The following is a 21,870-nucleotide window of genomic DNA, read 5'->3' as shown; positions in this document are numbered from 1 at the left end:
TTTTATACCTAGACAAAGCTATCAGTGCTGTCTACTTTGACTAATGCCAGCGAAGAAATAGAAATAAATTCTTTATTATAATCTGGGGATTTATTTAATAATTGGAAAAACCACAAATTAAAGGTGGGACTTTCAACATACTCTCTCACGAAACAAAAAAGAAATTCACTTCATTGGATCTTCTATCAATGCATATGTTTGTGGAATTAGCATAGTCAAAAAGTTAAAATCACAGACATATTCATATTAGATCAGTTTCCCCATCTTTGCTTATATTAAAAAAGCTAATTATATATTTAAGCAACATGCAATTTTACCCAGAAATAAAGCAATTATATGACTCCCCTCCAATAAAGAAATTGGGGAAAGGGAAGAGAGGAACAGAAAGGAAAGGAAAGAAGGAAAGGAAAGAAGGAAAGGAAAGGAAAGGAGAAAGGAAAGGAAAGAGGAAAGAAAAGGAAAGGAAAAAGGAAAGGAAAAAGGAAAGGAAAAAGGAAAGGAAAAAGGAAAGGAAAAAGGAAAGGAAAAAGGAAAGGAAAAAGGAAAGGAAAAAGGAAAGGAAAAAGGAAAGGAAAAAGGAAAGGAAAGGAAATAGGAAAGGAAAAAGGAAAGGAAAGGAAAGGAAAAAGGAAAGGAAAGGAAAAGGAAAAGGAAAAGGAAAAGGAAAAGGAAAAGAAAGGAAAATATGCACAAAAGTCAGGAAAAACAGCCAGAGCAATAAACAAGGTTATTTAGGTGTCCTTCTTTCATACAGAGGACAGTGGAAGGTATCATTTGTTGCAATCTGCCTCCAATAGCCTCCTCAGCTGAGACTGTTAATCTTTTTTACCAGCTGAGGGCTAGGAATTATCAGGCAAATAAAAACTTAAATGAAAAGTAGGTCACTTGACACAAAGTAGCTAATTTATCTTCCAGTGCTGTGCCACACGTACAGAAGAGGATTAGGATATACCCTGCAGTCCTTTATATTCCACAGGGCTGTCATTAAACTCACATCTCAAAGGGCTACAAGGCAATTCATGGTTAAAGGTATCTAAATGCCCCGTTTTTTTTCAGTGGGACTAAATCTTCCTGAAAGGGTTGCTGTGAATCGATAGTTACTATCATCTAATAGGCTAAGCAAGCAGTGACCGTGAATTTATATGCATCTCATAGGAGAAGGAAGTGGGGAGACAGATGTACACAATCAGATGTCCTCTAGAGATTTTGGACTGCAACTCCCATTATCCCTTGCCCTTAGTGAAACTAGTGGACCAATGAGATAACGAGTCACCTCTTTGCTAGTTTCCGCCTCCCATACAAGGGGCCTTCAAACCCATCTTACTCTCCACCATAGTTATAGCCTGTCCAAACATTACCCAAGTCAAAATTAGAGATATTTGAAGGATCTGATACTGTATTTATTTTTTCTGATGTCAGCAAATAATATTTCTTGATAGCTACTAAAGAACACTGTATCTAGTATTTTGTTAAACCATAGGTTTGGTTGGTCATGATCCCTTGGATTTAGATCAGGGGTGTCAATCTTGCATCGTCAGGGCACCGTCACGTGCCGTATCGTGACTTCCCCCCCCCTTTACTAAACCAGGGATGGGCGTGGCCAGCGCATGACACATCCAGCCCACGGGCCACGAATTTGACAGCCCTGATCTAGATGATATATTTGGTTTAAACCTACGTACAAACTCAGGCTATAAGGCAACATAGAAAAATGCCAATTAGGAATTTTTTTCAAGGTGGGTGGGTGTTTTCACTGTTGTTACACAAACAAGATTCCATATGGCAGTCATGGAAATGGAAAGTTTAGCAACTGTTTTCATAACATACGGTTTGTTATTATGAGACTTGAATTGTGTGGTTATAATGGCAGTCTTTCCTAGCTCTGGTCTACAACTCTCATCATTCCATGGATCAGACGACTAAATTTAGGTCATGAAATTTTGACAGATGAGAGGAGTGGAGGGATGTAGTTCAATACACAAAAGATCCAATTTTTTAGTATCAAGTTTGAAGTGACACAGTCCTCTCTTTCTTTCACCTGACACAGAAGCAACCAAGTCAGAATTATACAAAACTGCCTTAAGAAATCTTCCAGACATAGGATGAAAGAGGTAATATGCATATGAGGCATGCATATGCCATTTTGTGAATGAATATCCAATAACTGCAAGAAGAGTGATATTAGCAAGCAAAAAAGTATTAAACCAATGTGAATGATTATGAAGAATTTCCAGTTAGAAAGTATAGTATGCCCTCTAGAGGACACAAACTATAGTACCAGTTAGGAAGGAAGGAAGGAAGGAAGGAAGGAAGGAAGGAAGGAAGGAAGGAAGGAAGGAAGGAAGGAAGGAAGGAAGGAAGGAAGGAAGGAAGGAAGGGTTTTGTTTGCAGTCAGTGCAGTTTTGGAATGTCTTTTATTACATTAAAAAGAAAAGTAGTATTTTATTAATATTATTGTCCAAGTGAAATGCAACCTTGGACAACAGTTCTGACATAAACCTTCTTGATTGCCTCTGTCTACAATCCTGTTACATTCTCAAGGTTTAAAGTCCCCAACTTCAGTTTCACTGTATTACAATATAAACAGTGTTAATATAATTGCACTGACACAATCATCATTTCCTTTTGATGAAGCTGGAATTTTAAGCTTTGTGGTAGGATGAAATATTCTATCTTCTTATGATCCATGATAAATTCTGGTCTGCTATACAAAGCTGGTTCTTAATCTGAAGGTCCTCCTAGAGTCAAAACCCAGTTGGAAGAGCAATGGTGACTGTGTCTGGAACAGGGTCTTTTCTTGTTTTCTTGTCTCTGAGGACTTGCTCCTGGCATCTTTGTAGATTATCTCCCTTTCACACAGTCTATTTCCATACTATCTAAGGTTGATCAAACTTTGAGTGGATGGGACTCTGCATTCACCTAACCTGTTTGACCAGGGCTCCTCTGCTCCATTTGTGTCTTCTAGTTTCAAGTTCTGGGCAATCCTTTGCTGTTAGGTTTAAGAAGTCCTTCTTTGCCGATTCTTGTTCTTTCTTTCTTGCTGGGAGGAAAGAAATATGCCTCCAGACAGCATGGCACAATGATAGGCAAAGACCCACTCCTCTTTCTGGCTGTTCCACTGAATAAGTAGTTTGATAAGAGGATTTTCAGCTTGACCTTTGGCACACAGAATGTGCAATCATACTTGACCATGTGTGAATCCTTGATGAGTGAATTATATATAATAGCAATAGCAGTTAGACTTATAGACCGCTTCATAGGGCTTTCAGCCCTCTCTAAGCGGTTTACAGAGTCAGCATATCGCCCCCACAGTCTGGGTACTCATTTCACCCACCTCGGAAGGATGGAAGGCTGAGTCAACCTTGAGCCGGTAAGATTAGAACCGCTGAACTGCAGATAACAGTCAGCTGAAGTGGCCTGCAGTACTGCACCCTAACCACTGCACCACCTCGGCTCTATGATAATGGAGATCATGCCTCCAGTATCTTTCGGGTAGACTTTAGTGGATGTCTAACTATTATCACTTTTATTCAACTCACAGGTGTAATGAAATCCCCACAGAGAATTTAAAGAAGCTTTTTCTGAGAGGTTTCTTTAGCCTGTAGCTCCAAGTTTCAGTTTGGTTTTCTTGAGCCTTCACTTAGGTACAATCCCTTTTGAGGTGACCTGGATTTAAAATACTTGCAAGCTAGCCTATCAGGAAACTTAACTTATGAGCCGAGGTGGCGCAGTGGGTAGAGTGCAGTACTGCAGGCCACTTCAGCTGACTGCTAGATCAGCAGTTCAGCGGTTCAAATCTCACCGGCTCAGGGTTGACTCAGCCTTCCATCCTTCCGAGGTGGGTAAAATGAGGACCCGGATTGTTGTTGGGGGCAATATGCTGACTCTGTAAACCGCTTAGAGAGGGCTGAAAGCCCTATGAAGCGGTATATAAAAATCTGCTATTGCTATTGCTATTAACTCCTGGCTGTAGGTTGAGTGATGTCAGATATTATAAAGTTGTGTTTGATATGACGTAGCTGGAACTGAACGTGCTATCAATCCTGGATTAATCTAATTAGCCAAGATTCTTCTCATTTTAGTAACATCTTGAGATAGTCACATTGAATGATATTTTTGGCTCCCAGAGGACTTGAGTAATCCAGCTTCTCGACCATCTTTCCTACTGCTTCTAGGACCTTGAGTCCCATTAGGAGACAAGATCATAGAAGTGGTCAGTTGTTGGGCCATGAATTATACAAATTGAGGTAATTCAGTGACTTCGAATCATGTTGGCTTCCACGTGATCCTGCCAACTATTGTACATTATTTTCGCGTTGTGGTGAAAGATTGAGTAAGATCGAGATGCCTTTACCAAGTGTGTCCTAGCCAGGAATTTGCTACAGTCCTGAATATTGTATAGTTATCCATGTCATTCCAAGTCATTTCATAGACCACTAAAAATAAAAAACTAGAGTTCTCTAAAAAAAAACTGAATAAACCAAATTTCCCTAACTTTGTAGATAAGACAAATCTTTTAAAAATTGTTCAAGAAGCAGTCTGGATTTTCCCTTCCTTTTATGAAAATGTCGAGTTTCCTACAAAAATACTAGATTCAGAGAACCCTGCTCTTCATCTCTTCTTTTCTACTTGTTAGGGAGATTCCTTTTTTTTTGTCTAGAATTTCGATGTTTCTTTTTTCCCAGCTCCATTTTTAAAGTTTTTCTCTATTTCCATTTAGTTATGATTCTCTTCCTTCTTTATTTTAGTCCTATTATTTCTAATTCTACCTGGGCTTGGAATTCTAATTTGCTAAAATCCAGTGAGTTGATAGATCCTGTAAGAGTCTTCTGGAACCACAGTCTTAGAATCTCACTCGCTATCCCTTAAAATGTTGACTGCTGCTTGGATAAGCAAATTCGTTTTCCCAATAGCATAGAGTAGTGTTTTTCAACCTTGGCAATTTTAAGATGTGTGGACACACACAAACCAAAGCCCAGACATCTTAAGTTGTCAAGGTTAATAATCACTGGCATAGAGGGTAATTCTGCCCCTTAATGGTTGTGTTATAATAAGTAATACTAACCTATCTATTGTGTCAAATCTGGAAGCTAAAAATGCAAATAACCCATCAATCCTTTTAATATTTCTGCTATAAAGAATTTAAACAAAAGAAGCGAGGAAGGTAATATTCCAGTCAGGTAGAAAATGACATTCTTTAAAGAAAGAAAAAACAACATATATTATTAGTTTTGGTTAGGATCAGGGTGTCTTGCACCATATACCAACATGGCGGCAGGACCCACTGATTTTAAGTCTGAAGGTTTCAAACCTCAAAAAGCCCTCTGGATCTACACAAGCTGGCTTCACTTTCTGCCCTATACACACACACACACACACACACACACACACATATATACATATACATACATACATACATACACACACACACATACATGCACACACACACACACACACACACACACACACATTGTTTAGCTTTGGTTGACCTGTGGAATCCTTAGTGTTCTCAGAGCTTGGTTGTTGGTTTGCAGACTTTGCATTACCCAAGTAGCTAACATTATCAGTGCAATGATGTTACCCAGCTGGGTAATGAAACACCTGCTAGCAAACAGCCAACCTCAGAAGGAGTTTTACCAGGGATCCGATACCGATTTACAAATTTGAGAAGAAACAGAAACTTGTTTGGTGCTCTAATTCTGTGATAACCAACAATACAGAGGCACCCTTTCCTAAGAAGTCTGACAAATTGTAAAAAGAGTGGTTTATAATCTTTGACATTAAGTGCCATCAACGTTGATTTTCAGGCTGGGAAGACAGAAAATTAACTGCACACATACACTTCACTAACACCACAGGAAAGCTCTTTAAAGTGTGACAGCATGGCTGAAAAACCACTATAAAGAGTGGGGAACAGCATGTAACAAACTAGTATGACCGAAGGGCTGCTGATTAATGGTTAAATTGAAAGGTAGACTTGTCAGTCATGGCTGTCAATCACTCAACTGGTTCCCTTCTCATTCCCTCTGCTTCACCCTAGCTTCTAGCAACATGAAAGCACAGTAACCTCTTTGGCAAATGAAATACCATTTTGTAATCTTCCAGAATGTTAAATTGCTCATGAAATTTTATGAGCAGCAATCAGTTTCTGGTGATTTCAGATGAAATTCAATTTGGGACTATGGCACACAGAAATGTTCCAAAACAGCCTAATTCGGCTCAGAATTTACATGAACCACATGCATTTCATTTAAAAATATAGATATCATTTAATTTCATTCAATACATACCTTTGGTCCACGTGATTTGACAGATTTTCCCATTAGTTTCTCATCATCAAGTTCACACTGTTCCAGAAGATCCAATATGTCTTCTTCCTGAAAAGATACGTTGTTGAAATAAATATGAAAAAGTCAGAATGCATACAACATTTAGTATGCTGTGAAAAAAAAAACCTTCCCCCCCCCTTATCTAACAGTGCCTGGGTTCTAAAAACAATATCAATGGAAACTTGCAATTATTATTGTTGAGATAATTTACAAGGGTTGAAAGAAAAACTATGCCTCCACCTCCAGTTTAAATAGGGCTATTTTAACAGCTTCAAGGATTATTTTCCATTGTAATTTATTTGGCTATTTGTATTTACTTCTTCCCATAATCACCACCCTTCGCTACATACGTTTGCCAATGATGTCCAAATGAGTTACAGCTGTCACAAAAGAACTCCACACTTTAAATCTCTTCAACCAGGTCCTGACAGTCCTTTCCATCTCTTCCACCTCTATACCTCTGAAACAACAATTACACGGAGTTTGGAAGCACAAGAAAGAAATTTTGCTGCAAGGTGACAACACGAGACCTTTTATACCTCATCAGCCATGACAAGAGGCAATTGCTAAGTTGGATCTCACCTCTTATTTCATCCGTCATAAGAGTCCAGACTTGGTTCTGTGCAACTTCCACTTTTTCCCAAAATTGAAGGAATACCTTAGTGGGCATCTGTTTGACTCAAACGAAGATGCAGAAAAGACTATCAGGACCTGGTTGAAGAGACAAAGTGTGGAGTTCTTTTGTGATGATTGTCCACTGTTGGCAGAAGTGTGGAGTGAATGGTGGTGATTATGTGGAGAAGTAAATACAAGTAACAAAAGTTCTCAGTTCAAGGATTATTATCGGTTTTCATTATTAAATTATCCCTATTTAAATTGAGTTATGGAGGCGAAGGCATCACTTTTTATTCCACTCTTATATAATTGATTTTGCCATGTTTTATTGATAGGTGCCCAAAAGTTAAACTTTTACGTTGAAAAAGTTTTGATTCCCAACTAGCCGGTTAAACTCAATAACTTAACCCACGGCAATCCTATACATTTATTGATCTATGAGCCTATGAACATTCACATTCCACAATGAAAAGACAAGGTTATACTAGCTAACCACAGCTGAAATCACTACATAGGAATTCCAGCACAGCTGTCCATGCAAAGGCCATTCAAAACAAGCATGAAATGAACAAGCAGTTTAGCATTTCTTTTAAAAAAGTTGCTTGAGGTTTCAAAACCAGGCAACATCTATCAGATCTTCTCCCTGGAAATGTTGAAGTAAGATGACATGTTTTTCTCTTTCAGGGTGCTATTTGCAAACTTGATAGATGAGTAGCCAGAAAAAGTGTATGGGGGAACAAACCATAATTGGATGCAACATGCAAAGACATATAACACATGGTTTATGAATCCTTGATGTATGGATCCAGCCATTCTGGTTTTTAAACCAACATTGTAAGCAAGTGCTACGAAATCGGAAAATTGTACTTTTTCTCATCAAGCTATGTTTGAATTATTAGTAAAATGTACAAAAACAATACTGGTTTCACTGTGGTATAAACACAACTCTGTACGACAGTACTACAAATTGGATGGGAGGAAAAAAGAATCTAAACCATTTAGTATTTCTACATATAAATCAATTATTTGAAACCATTAAGTCAATAACAGCACTACTGATACCTTCATCCTTTTCAAAGGGTTGTTCATTTCCCGTTGAAGTGAAGCTGCCCTCCCAGCAAGAAATGTTTGAAAAGCTGTGGCTAACAAACCTTCATATTTTTCAAGTAGAAATTTATCATCGGGAGGGTAAATACGCCTAAAATAGGAATAAAAGAAAAGAAAAATCTATGAGATGTGAGCAACTCCCCAACTTGTTATCCTGTATACATGCTTAATTAAAATGAAGTTAAACAAAATGTATGGCTTCTGTTCTTTCAATAACACATATATATTGCATTGCACTGGTTTATACACAGAGCTACGCCATAGATATTTTCAGGGAGAACACTAATTTGGTAATATATTTCAGCAAAACACAGACTGTGAAAACACTTATTCTACTTAAAATCTACTGTATTTTTACTGGAGAAAGGAGACACTACAACTAAAAAAGCAAAATAGGAATAAAGCTTATCTTTATACAAACAATAAGCTTAAGTGTTCAAATACTCACTGTAATGTCAACCAGGTTTGCATGAGACACGAAACATTATATATTGCATTCATAATTCAGAGACAGAGAGAGTGAGTTTGAGAAGGACATTACACAAACCACAAAGATTGCATTAGACGCCCACCACTTTCTTTCCGATAACAGCTATCAGTTATAATCCATTTCCCCCTTTCTATTCAGCTGAAATGACTGTTCTCTGTTCCTCTCTGACCACACGGATTGTAATTTATTATTAATATCCAGCTTGGCTAGTATGGACTGCTGGATGACACACACACCCAAAAAAGTTCCAGACTTCAGGACAGATGCGTGCTTCTCCTTCTGCCATTTACAAATTCTGGAATACACCAGAATTAAAGCTGCTGCATAGATAAATACGCAAAGTATTCCAACTACTTTGGAATCTCACTAGACCTGCTATACGTAATGGCAATATGCCATGGATGCTTTGTTTGAGAAAAAGAAGTTCTTTCAAACATACAACTTTTCTCTGTGATGGTACATTTCAAAACACATTACAGAGGAGGGTACATGCAATACTACAATTTTTACACACATTGAGGCTATTATTTGGCGGTGTTAGAATAATGGGAGAGGGAAATTATTCCCCAATAGTATTGCTAAGGATGATTCAACCATGTCATATAAACAATGCTTTTGTGGCCAAGAATTAATAATGAAAAGTTGAAAAAGAAAGGATTAACATTTTCAGTCTTTTTTTTTTGTTTCTTTTGTGATCAAAATATTTAAAAATAAAATAAGAATACTACTAGATTTCAATGGTATAAAGTGAAACGTTTCCTAGGGCTATAAAAAAAAGAGGTAGGGAACTGACTTCTTCCTATACACTATATCTATTAGTTGCCCAAACTAATCAAGAAAAATTAAATCCCCCTAAACAATTCTGAAAGTCAATCCCTTATAGTCACACCAATGCCTATCTAGCAGCAGACATGTAAGGATACTTTAATTAAAATGCGGCACAGTGCTTAGAATGCAATATTGTATGCTAACTCTGCCCATAGTTTGGAGTTCAATCCTGATAGGCTCAAGGTTGACTCCACCTTCCAGCCTTCCGAGGTCAGTAAAATGAGGATCCAGGTTGTTGGGGGAATATGCTGACTCTGTTAACCCTTGCAGAGAGGGCTGTAAAGGACTGTGAAGTGGTATATAAGTTTAAATGCTATTGATATTGGTATATGTCATCCTTCAAAACCTGGTTTTCCCAAGGCATCTTAAAACACACAAATATCACCCAAATAAAATATCAAACAAAACATAGTAATAAAAATATTTAACTTTATATCAATTAAAGAAGTACTAACAGAAAGCTTCCAAAAATACTCTAATGAACACATTACCAGGTTAAGATATCAGAAATAGTAATCATGATTTTTTTTTCTGATTCCAAACTAATAAACAGGTTGGTATCAGGAGCATCTAATTCTAGAAACCAGGTGGGCGGTGAGAGATCTAACAATTTTTCATTATACTCAAGGGCTAAAAAATACAAATTTAAAAATCAATATAGTAAAAAATTAACACAGGCCAAATTTCCTCTATCCTTACTCTAAATTTTATAAGATCTTATGCAACAGTATGCAATCAATTTTATCTGAAATTTTATTAGATTTTAGGGTATGCTTTTTTCCTTTTTAATTGGGGAGCAATCAGGCACCAGGTATTCTGCTGCTACATGCCAGTAAAACACATTATAAAGCTCTTAAACTAGTTCTCTATTATTCATCTTTCCTTATGCTGCGTTTTGAGATTCCTTTAAGAAGAAACACATTTCTGTATCTCGTTTTTAAAAAGAGCTATCATTATTTTTAAGGAACTCCTGATGCATGACAAGACATTCCTCTGTAGACTATCAAAAGAACTTAGGCTGATAGTGATATGTCTCAAAATCTGTCTTAAAGTTTAACAGAAAGAAAAACTCAGTAAGACTCTTGCTTTTATCATCTGAGATCTAGGGGGGAAAATGTTGTTTAAGAAAGCTTAGTTTAAGCTTTGTTATGGCTTTGATTTCATACTACATCTGTCTTTATACTAAACTTCCATTTTAGCTAGGAAAGAATTCTCTCTCAATAGAGGAAATAAATATCTCTGAGAACTATAGAACCATGATTCATCACGTGGTTGGAGATAGTATTTTGAGAACATATAGCCTACACCCATCCTAAGGTCTATTATTATTAGCCCATTTCATCATTCAAGAAAAAAGCACCTTTACGCAAGCATGATACAAGCAAAGTGAATTCCATTCTAAATCAAATGAATCCAAGATAATACTTTGAATTAGGAATCTAGGGATTACATAGTTACCTATAATTTCCCATGTGCCTGTTTTCATGCTCTTCTTTGGAGATCTGCCTGCGTACTTGTGCAAGTCTCTCTTTCTGGAAGCCAAGAACATGTGGAAATGACTGAACATACCGCTAGAGAAAAAGGTAGAAAACATGGCTCCTTCATTTATATATACATAGATGGTTTAAATTACCAGTTCTTCTCTCCTCCTTTCTAGGGAACGTCGTTGCTTTTCCCAGTCAGAAGATATAGGTGACAGCCTTTTCATTGACCCTTGGCCGTACAGTCTCTTCTGAGCTTCTGCTTTTTGCTTGGCTAAATTTTTTCTTTTATCGCTTGTCCTGAAAAGAAAATACTTGAAAGGATCAACAAAAGCCAACCAAGTGGGGTTTTCAGCTTTTTCGGCACAATGATGTCAGAGTCTAGGGCTATCTTTATTTGTTAATGAATGGCAAGCTCGCTTTTTTTCCCCATACCTACCAACCAGGGGTGGGTTTCTCGCCCCGTTCCAACCGGATCGGTTGGAACGAGGCCGGCGGCGTCCTCGCGCACGCACGCGGCGCACGCATGCGTATTAGCGTCTGCGCGATGCTCCAGCTGCTCCTGGAGGATCGCGCAGGCGTTCTGCGCATGCGTGGAAAGCGCGAAATTCAAAAAAAACGGGTAAGGAGCGGGCGCGGGTGTGCGGGCGCGCGCGGGCGCGGGGGGGGCTTCGCCGTTCCCGGAAGTTACTTACTTCCGGGTTCGGCGACCAACCGGATCGCAGGGACCGGTGCGAACCGGTTGAAACCCAGCCCTGCTACCAACCTCCCAGATGGAGAAGGACAAATACTTCAGTTTGCCATGGTGGCAGAAATAGAGGTCGCCCATTTACTTCCTTTTCCTACCTGGCAGCTATTCCAAGATACCGTTTCTGTTTTCATCTACTTGCACTGGCAAGCAAATGAGTGCTTGGTACTGACAAGCTACAATGGTGGTGGGAAAGTTGCTACTACTACAACCGCTCTCCCCAGGATGGAGCAGATGGCTGCTATCTCTGTCAGCCAGACAATGAACTATTAGAAATACTATAGGTTCTCCTCAGAAACAATCCTCCTCAGTTGGTTATTAACGTCAGGCCAGGATAGGATGGTGAACACTTGGCAATTGCCAGATCCTGCTGCTTTCAGATGCTTCACCTGGTAATACCGTAACAACTAATTCCTCCTAAAGACGCTGGACAGATGGTACCAAACAAGATATTGGAATTCCTACCATCAACTAGATCAGAGGAATACACAATGTCCTCAGGGGCCTCATTTATAATAAGCTGTTTAAAAAGAAATCCTATAGCTCTAGGCATTTTCATACTCAACGACAACATGCATAGATACACACAGTAGTACCAGTCTCATTGTAATCTTCTTAATCTGATCAAATGGACAACAGACACACAAACACGTCCTTCTTATGCCTCAAGAAACTACTTCATAAAAATCTGGACAGACCAATATAGTTCTTGGATCAAACTAGGATTTAACTTACTCTTTTCTAATAATGACAAAGATTGTATTATATTTGGATTAAATATTCAAAGGCAAAGGGTTTAACTTAAATTGTATGAAAACATTTTTTGGAAAATATGGTAAATTTAACTCTATTTCTTTTATAACCAAAGTAAATAATGATAACTGACCTATGCATATTTACCTTATATTGAGAAGCTGTAATGCATTCAAAAGGACACCTTTTTTCACATCATAATCAATTTTCTGGTCAGTACCAAAGCTGGGGGCTCGATTAATCTGAGAAAATGAAACAAAAAAAGGGCAGAACATTTTCAGGAATGTTAAATGCAAATCACAGTATGTACAAAACATTCCATCACTCACATGTATGCATGTATTACAGACCAAACTTTCAAGATCCTTACTTGCCAATGTTCCAAGTAATCATATTTTGCTACAAATCCTCTCATTTGTAAAGGAGATAATATTTACACAAATACTACAAATTTTACAGCATATGAAATTTCCAAAATAATGAATTACATTTAAAATGTGTTTACTTTGCCTGTATTATTTACCTATGCTATTATAAGTGGAGCATGAACACTTAATCACAGGTAGAGAAAGAGTAAATGTTTGCGCTATGCAGTGTAACACATTTTAATTCATATTTCAAAATGTTTAATGATTTGTATTATTAAATTTTAATTTTTACATAAAACTAATATTGTAAAGCTATTAAAACAAAAAAAATCTGAAAAGCAGGGGAACATATGTGTATATAGAAGCTTATTAGTAACTTTGTAGAACAAAGATGATATATGAGGATATTATTCTTTCTAATAGAAAAATTGAGTAAGGTTGAAAAATATAGAATTAGTTACATTTCACTGTTCTTCCCAATAAGATCAAAGTTGGGGATTCATGGCGCTTTTAGAAGATGATTAAGCTGAGCCGAAAGGAGGTATCAAATACATCATTGAGTTCCTTTGCACTCACAAGAAATCTAAGTCCAGCCCACCTTGAATTCCTTTGACTCTTATCTACCACCAACTAGCTTTGACCATTAATAGTTCAGATTCTTGCAAAGAGCTTTAGCATACAATAACAAACCTATACATTCATTTGAACTGTTTGGAGTCCCAATTTCCTGCACTTAATAGTCCTCCAATGCTATATCTAGCAGCTCAGGCAGCATGGCCAGTTGTGAGGGACACTTGAAATTGTAGTGTAATAACATGGTGAACCACAGATTCCCCATCCATGCTACAAAATATTTCGCAGAATAAATCTGAACTCCATGCTATTTAAAATCACTGAATGTAAGCTATCATATATACTGTATGGGAGCCTATTTCAACAGCCAATCAACAAAATTTGATAGAATTAGCTAATAATAGACCAATCAATTATTTCTGCAGTAGACTACAGTTAATAATGCTGCTACTCAATGAGTGCACCACAATCAGGGGTGGGTTTCAGGCGGTTTGCGGCGGTCCCCACGAACCGGTTGGTCGGCGAACCCGGAAGTAAGTAACTTCCGGGAACGCCGAAGGATCCACCTGTCCGCCCACGTTTCTTACCCGGTTTTGATGAGTTCTGCGCTTCCACGCATGCGCAGAACGCATACAGCGCCTGCGCGATCCTCCAGGAGCAGCTGGAGCATCGCACAGGCGCTAGTACTCATGCGTGCACTGCGCGCGTGCACGAGGACGCCGCCAGCCCTGTTCCAACCGAACCGGTTGGAACGGGGCGAGAAACCCACCCCTGACCACAATGATGGATTAGGTGCTGTTCAATATCTTGGGGACTATAGGAATTAGTATTTATGTGGAATTGGAAATTATCTTCCTCTTGCAATATCAAGCCAGCAGTCACACAAATTCATTGTAAAAGTTTTGCAAGTGACATTTTCTCAAACGGCAAAAACACTGTTATATTTTGATATTTGAATCTGGATTCCCCTGATTATAGGAGGTATCAAAAACTAGACAAAATGCTCCACAAAACCTAGAAGTTCCCTACTTTTGATCTCGTGCTTTTGTTGCTTAATATAATGGTCCTAGGTTTCTGCAAACCAAATATGTACTCTGACAGAAAATAATAATTACAATGCACTCTCCTCTCTAACCAACAGGAAAAAAGATGTTAAGCCACAACCCTCAGTTCTCACAAATACTAAGCTGCTTAAAAATTTATCTCCCACAGTTGGGGCATAAGCCAAAACGTGCTACATTGTTATTCTAAAAATATTTTTAAGTATACTTTGCTAAAGTATCACTCTATTGTCTGTATTGCCTATGACTGTTCAGAGTTGTAGGCCAGCAATATTGGGGTGTAACAGTTTTATTTATTTTTGTTTATTTGTTTTGTCAAGCATGTATAAGATAATAGATATACGTATATAGAAGATTATGAATACATGAAATGGATACGAATAAATCGGGTTATTAGGACAGGGACAGTAGGCATGTTGGTGCACTTATGCATGCCCCTTACAGGCCTCTTAGGAATGGGGTGAGGTCAACAGTAGACAGTCTAAGGTTAAAGTTGTGGAGGTTTGGGGAAGAAACCACTGAGTTAGGTAATGCATTCTAGGCATTCACCACTCTGTTGCTGAAATCGTATTTTCTGCAATCGGGTTTGGTACAGTTTACATTGTTTGTATCTATTGTGTGCTTGTGTATTGTTGTGGTTGAAGCTGAAGTAGTCATTGACAGGTAGAACATTGTAGTAGATAACTTTATGTACTATGCTTAGGTCAGACCGAAAGCGATGTAGTTTTAAATTGTCTAAGCCCAAAATTTCAAATTTGATGGCGTAAGGTATTCTGTTGCAAGCAGTGGAGTGGAGGACTCTTCTCGTGAAATACCTCTGAACTCGCTCAATTGTGTTAATGTCCAATATGCAGTGCAGGTTCCAGACAGATGAACTATATTCGAGAATTGGTCTAGCAAATGTTTTGTATACTCTGGTTAGTAGCACAGTGTTACCAGAGAAGAAGCTAGGCAGGATTAGGTTAACAACTCTTAATGCCTTTTTGGCAATGTTGTTACAGTGGGCTCCAGCACTTAGATCATTAGAGATGAGTACTCCAAGTTCCTTGAAAGAACGGGGATCGTCTACGAGGTCATATCTGCCCAGCTTATATTTTGTGTTCTGATTTTTTTTGCCAATGTGTAAGACAGAGCATTTGTTGGTTGAGAACAGAAAAAGTATGAAAGGATTTATTAAGATAGTTTTAATCATTTAGGCATTTAAAATCAAAACTAATATTTTAAACTGGACTCCAAAACAAATTCTTAATCAATGAACATTACATTTCTATCTTCTTCTTTACTGGCTTCATTTAACTGCAAGCATCTACCGTGTTTCCCCGAAAATACAACATGTCCTGAAACTAAAGCCTTGCCACATTTTTCGGGTGGGCAAAAATCTAAGCCCCCCCCCCCCGCCCGAAAATAAGCCAGATAAAGTCTTCCGGCAGCCTGCTCATAACCATAGAGCACACTCCTAGAGCGGCCGCTGCTGGAAGAATCGGAAGATGAGTTCCGGAGTTTGGGAGCCGGAGAAGAAGTTTTGCTCGGAGCTCGGCGGCTGCTGCAAGGACAGCTGGCCAAGGGCATGGTGAGGCTGGGAGGCATGTGAGCTGGGGGTGGAGCAGGCACTCGCACAACCCCTCTCCAGCCAGGCAGAGCTCCATGCACTGACCTAGGGGGTATCCCGAATGTGCCAAGCTGCGGGAGCTATGGGGCAGACAGAGCGCCGCATGGCTTGGTGCCTTAGGGACACTCCCTAGGTCAGTGAATGGTGCTCTGTCAGGATGGAGAGAGGGTTTGCCAGGTGGCTGCTCGTGAGCATGGTCACCTCATGGCTGCAACCCCCTTGCAAGGGAGCAGCCGCCCGGCAACCCCAAAACAATAAGCCTTCCACCTCTAATAAGCCCAAGGCCATATTTTGTGGGTCAAAAAAATGTAAGACCCTGTCGTGTTTTAGGGGAAACACGGTACAGTCTGGAAAACTTGTATTATCAATAAACAAATGCTGTATATTATAACTTCTCAAGTTGCTGTAACACCAAACTGAAAAAACCCGTTCCTAGCTACAGCTACCATACCATCACCTAGGAATAAGCCTCAATCTAAAATCTTTCCTAACTATAGTTTTCTTCTTTTATCCACTTCCCCAAAACACCTCCTTATTTCCAACCACCTGGTTGTATTTTCCCAATCTTTTTACCTGGGAACCTTACTCATTCTCTTGAACAGCATTCTTTTCTGGCAACTATGCCCTACTACGCAGCTTTACAGTTGTTATTGAGATGTGTTAAAACTGCAGCTCCCTTAATTCTGTATTCAACATTGACTAGAGATCCTGAAAGTAATGGTCAACACATCTGATAGAGGAGAATTACTTTCAAGCACATTAACCTATCTGTAACTTATTTACATTATTTAAATTTCTTGGAATTTAAAGGCAGCTGAAGAAGTACCTGACAGTAACAGGGTCATCTGAAGAAACAGATTCTGTTCAACATGGAGCACCTTACAGTATAGATCTCTCTCTATTCATATATTATTGATTGCAAATGCTAATACAACATTATCCAGACAAATTAAAGATGAAACAAAATAGACAAGATTACTTTATTTGGAATTGAGTACTTCGTGTTTTATCCACTAGATGGTGTAAAATACTTGCAAGATGACATACAAGCTTCTGCTAGAGGAAAAACTATGTGAGCATAGGTAGAGAAAAGAGGTCCTGATTCATGGTTCAAACATGCAACTAATATTGTCCCTATCATGTTTCATCTGATAATATTTTTATGGTACATTTCTAAAAATATCAGCCTTGATCTAAAAAGCTACTAGTTAACTGCAGGATAGATAAATAACAGGTGTCATCATAATCATTGTCATGAGTATCATCCCAAATTACTCCCCCGCAGGATGAAACCCTGCTTTTTCCTAGGGAGAAGAGAAGATGACTGGCTCAAAATCAATCAGTTGCCTTCGTGCCTAAGGCAGGAGTGGAACCCATGGTCTCCCAGCTTCTAGATCAGGGTCTTTAACCACAACACAACAAAATATTGTATCATAGGTTGTGTATACATACGGGACGTGGTGGCTAAGATGCTGAGCTTATCTATCAGAAGGTCGGCAGTTCAGTGGTTCAAATCCCTAACGCTGTATAACGGGGTGAGCTCCCGTTACTTGTCTCAGCTTCTGCCAACCTAGCAGTTTGAAAGCACATTAAAAAATGCAAGTAGAAAAATAGGGACCACTTTGGTGGGAAAGCTCCATGCCTCTTCGCCGTTGAGTCATGCCGACAACATGACCACGGAGATGTTTTCGGACAGCACTCACTCTTCCGCTTAGAAACAGAGATGAGCACTGCCCCTAGAGCTGGAAACGACTAGCATGCATGTGCGGAGGAATCTTTACCTTTACCTTATACATACATATTCATTTATTAATGTGTGTATGTACAGTGTATGTATTTTCAGGAGCCTTATTTGATTGCACAGCTCACTTCAAGTTATCTTAATTCTATTTTTTAATGTGTAATATATAAACCAGTGATTAGATAAAGGTAAAGGTTTCCCCTGTCCAGTCATGTCCAACTCTAAGGAGCAGTGCTCATCTTCATTTCTGAGGGACCAAGCATTGTCCAAAGACATTTCTGTGGTCATGTGGCCAGCATAACTATATGCCAAGGAACACGGAACATTGTTACCTTTCCACCAAAGTGGTACCTCTTCATCTACTCATATTTGCATGCTTTAGAGAATTGCTAGGTTAGCAGGAGCTAGGACAAGTAATAGGAGCTCACGTGATGCTCAAGTTTCAAATCCGGGCTGTCTGCTTTTCAGCTGACAAGCTCAGAACTTTAACTGCTGAGTCATCGCACCCACTTCTAATGGTTAGATAGGAACATCTGGTTTTTAATTCTGCAATAGTACTGAGTGGCATACCAGTTGTGATTTTTTAACCTTTATATATTTATTGAAATTATTGCAAAGCTGCTCACCTCTAGTAGCCAAGGCTTGAGTTTCTTGTCCAGCAGAATATCAAATCCCAGAACTTCAAAGCAAACGCTGTCACTTCCAGGAGATTGCCCTGGTCTACACATACGATAAGCATGAAGGACATGTGGCTCTGCTACTATAAGTGTCTTCACCACTAACTCCTGGGAGATTGTGTAAAAGGTAAGGACAGCAGAGTAGCATCATTATTGTGTTTATTTGACAGTTATAGAAAAACATTCCATTAAACAGAGAAATACGATAAGAGACTAACAAAATAAGAATTGATTGTTGGCTGTGCACTAAATCACAAAAAATCCAGGGGAAATAATATTTAGGATCTAATCAGGACCGCCAAATGATTCTAATAATTTGTTCAAAACATTATTTAGTTTCCTGGGAAAAAAATCTGGTATTCTGCCCATTTCCTCTCTTTGACATAATGACAAGATTCTACACATAACAGTTCTGTCTTTTAGTAATTTCACTGTTTTTAAAAAAAAATTAAATAAGGTCTTCAGTTGCATGCATACAAAATCCATATTACGTCCCAGTCCAAGGGGAATGGTACAGAGCACTGCCATTATGATGACCAAACACAGAACAGCTATTGCATATTAGTTTTCTCTTACTGAAATATCATTCCAGAATTTGGAAACGTCAAGGTGATTTGTTTGCAGAAACTCAGTAAACCACTTTATAGAGCGCTTACTGCCTTTATCTTCTGTTTCATCCCGTTCAAAATGCTCATTATGCTTATTCACAGAGTAGTTGGTCAGGTGCATATACAACTGGCTCTGAAACAGAAATCAGAATGTGATTCCTGAGGAACAAATAGGGAAAGAGAGTTTACAGTTCTATTTAAAGAGAGACTTAATGAAGATGAAGCAGTTTTTACATTGCAGAAAAGATACTTTTTGTTTTTTACTTTAAAAAAAAAGTTAAATAATATGAAATATAACAGAGGAATAAAAATATGCATGATATGGGGAGAAAATCAACCTTGTAGTTTTTTCCTTGATACAGAATAGTATTTACCCAATTTATTTGTTGTTTATTTATCTAATTTACTTTTTTATTCATCTAATTTTATTAATCTAATAAAATACCAAGGTTGAAAATTCAGGATAGACAAAAGGAAAAACTTATTTAGATGTGCCAAACTGAACTATTCAAATTAGCTAGCATACAGGTTGGTAAAATGAATAAACTGATGAAGTATAATTCTGCCTAGTCATGAAATCTGTATAGTGTCTCCAGGATCAAAGACTAAACATAATCCCATGAAGAATTCTAAAAGAAATGAATTTGCTGGACCCGTTTTAAACCAGTGCTTAGGACTGAACATGGAACCAAGATGGCACTGGTCACACATCTATATTGGTTGTACATGAAGTTTGTGGACTCATCCTGGCCTTTTTAGGCCTTTCAGCAGCTTTTGATACCCTCAACCATTGTATTCTTCTGGCTCTCAACTCAACAGAAATTAAAAACAAAGCTAAATATAATCATTCCAAAACAATTTCACTTGTAATCAATACCTAGCTGTTCTCTATTACAATATATACCATAAGTTTGCCCAAGCATATATTGCTGCACTATTTTTATTCACTCAAACCTTTACTTACCATATTGGATTCATTGGGTGGATGATATTTCTCTGTGCCCATTCTCACTAATCCATCATGGTATAAAAATATTTTAAGTGGGTCGCATGAAGTTACCAGAATATACACCCTTAAATCAAATTTGTACCCTTCCATAAGGAAGGGCTTGTCAAGGTATTCTTGAACGATGAGGTGGTCCTGGGAATGAAGTTTTTCTGCATTTCTGACAAGGGAGATCCTGATAAAGGGCAAAAAAGAAAAACTGAAGACTTTTCATTCTGAACCATTTATTTAATAAATAAATAATAAATTATTACAGGTAGTCCTCACTTAATGATTATTCATTCAGTAACTGTTCAAACTTACAACAATACTGAATGGAATGATAGTTACAACTGTACCTTGCTCTAAAAACCCTTACAGTTTTTAGAGCAACCGGCAGTCAGGTGATTGTGATTAATGAGTTTCCCTGCTAACTTGCCATATGCAAAGTCAATGGGGAATCCAACAGGAAATTGGAAATTGTGGTCATGTGGTGTGCTTGAGGTCCTTGCTTAATGACAGCACTGAGAGTTTCAGAGCTACTGTCATTAAGCAACACAGTCACTTAGGTTTTTGATTTATGACCTTAAGGATAGAGTTTCCAGTCCCAATTAGCATTGTTAAGCATGGACTACCTATATATGGAAACAAAACTAACAAATCCAGTCCACTATTTGGAAGGAAATATTTGTTGCCAGCATAATATCAACAGCTTGCTTACTGTCCTTGTTATTAATGAAAGCATTTTTAGAAAGTCAATATCTAATTATAATTCCACTAATATAAACAAGTGTACTCATGTGGAAAAAATGGGTTACCACTGCACCTACCCATGTCCCATGGCCCCATTAGCTGGTTTGACTATAAACGTTTTCTGTCGGCGCTTTCTTTTAAGTTCTTTTACATAGTTCTGGAACTGGGTAAACTCTGCTGGAAAAATCCACGTCCGAGGAATGAAACTATATTCCTGCGGCTGAGACTTGATCATTCTGGGGGGAAAAACAGAACCAAAAAAATCAGTGCATTTTCATATCTGTGATTTCAATTTGGACTTAATTCAGTTTAGCAGCAGCAAACTGGACAAAGAAAAACATATCCATATATTGTATACTTAGAAGTTATACAGGTAGTCCACGACTTACCCGTGACCTGTCAAAACCGCGCTCGACTAAACCGCGCCCGATTAAACCGCGTCGCTGACGTCATCAACAGGGCGACAACAGCCAGCGCGGAGAAAGAAGGGCGCTTTAAATAGCGCTTTGAAAGCAAGCCGATTCAACTTAAGGTAAGGGTTAGGGTTAGGGTTAGGGTTAGGGTTAGGGTTAGGGTTAGGGTTAGGGTTAGGGTTAGGGTTAGGGTTAGGGTTAGGGTTAGGGTTAGGGTTAGGGTTAGGGTTAGGGTTAGGGTTAGGGTTAGGGTTAGGGTTAGGGTTAGGGTTAGGTTTAGAGTTAGGTTAAGGGTTAGGGTTAGGTTTAGGGTTAGGTTAAGGGTTAGGGTTAGGGTTAGGTTTAGGATTAGGTTAAGGGTTAGGGTTAGGGTTAGGGTTAGGGTTAGGGTTAGGGTTAGGGTTAGGGTTAGGATTAGGGTTAGGGTTAGGTTTAGGGTTAGGTTAAGGGTTAGGTTTAGGGTTAGGTTTAGGATTAGGTTTAGTGGGGTTAGGTTTAGGTTTAGGGGTTAATTTTAGGTTTAGGGTTTACAGCGTGCTTCTGTCTCCACACTGTTGTCACCCTGTTGATGACGTCAGCAGCGCGGTTTAGTCGGGCGCAGTTTAGTCGGGCGTGGTTTTGTGGTGGAACCGACTTACCGACCACAAGGGAAGCAAAATTTCTATTACTAAATGAGACGGTGTTAGGCGAGTTTTGCGCCTTTTATAACAGTTCTTGATGCCATTGTTAAG

At 38.6% G+C, this 21,870-nt stretch overlaps 1 protein-coding gene across 1 annotated transcript in view; it reads right to left on the bottom strand.

Annotated features, from left to right (window-relative positions):
• The window catches only part of TTLL7 (tubulin tyrosine ligase like 7), an 80,474-nt gene that overhangs the window by 31,825 nt on the left and 26,779 nt on the right, over nt 1-21,870 (bottom strand). Inside the window, exons 7-15 of the mRNA XM_087719391.1 lie at nt 20,804-20,962; nt 19,953-20,169; nt 18,957-19,121; nt 18,330-18,488; nt 12,499-12,593; nt 11,003-11,150; nt 10,828-10,901; nt 8,007-8,142; nt 6,291-6,377 (exon numbers count right to left, since the gene is read on the bottom strand). Of these exons, the coding sequence (XP_087575517.1) occupies nt 6,291-6,377; nt 8,007-8,142; nt 10,828-10,901; nt 11,003-11,150; nt 12,499-12,593; nt 18,330-18,488; nt 18,957-19,121; nt 19,953-20,169; nt 20,804-20,962 (1,240 nt within the window). The remainder of the gene's footprint in view (nt 1-6,290; nt 6,378-8,006; nt 8,143-10,827; nt 10,902-11,002; nt 11,151-12,498; nt 12,594-18,329; nt 18,489-18,956; nt 19,122-19,952; nt 20,170-20,803; nt 20,963-21,870) is intronic.

The sequence above is a fragment of the Thamnophis sirtalis genome, unplaced genomic scaffold, assembly GCF_051295495.1.
Source record: "Thamnophis sirtalis isolate CommonGarterSnake01/CBP01778 unplaced genomic scaffold, rThaSir2_p1.2 scaffold_7, whole genome shotgun sequence".
NCBI lineage: Eukaryota > Metazoa > Chordata > Lepidosauria > Squamata > Natricidae > Thamnophis > Thamnophis sirtalis.
Note: the sequence above shows the minus strand (reverse complement) of the source record. Positions and strands in the feature narration are given on the sequence as shown.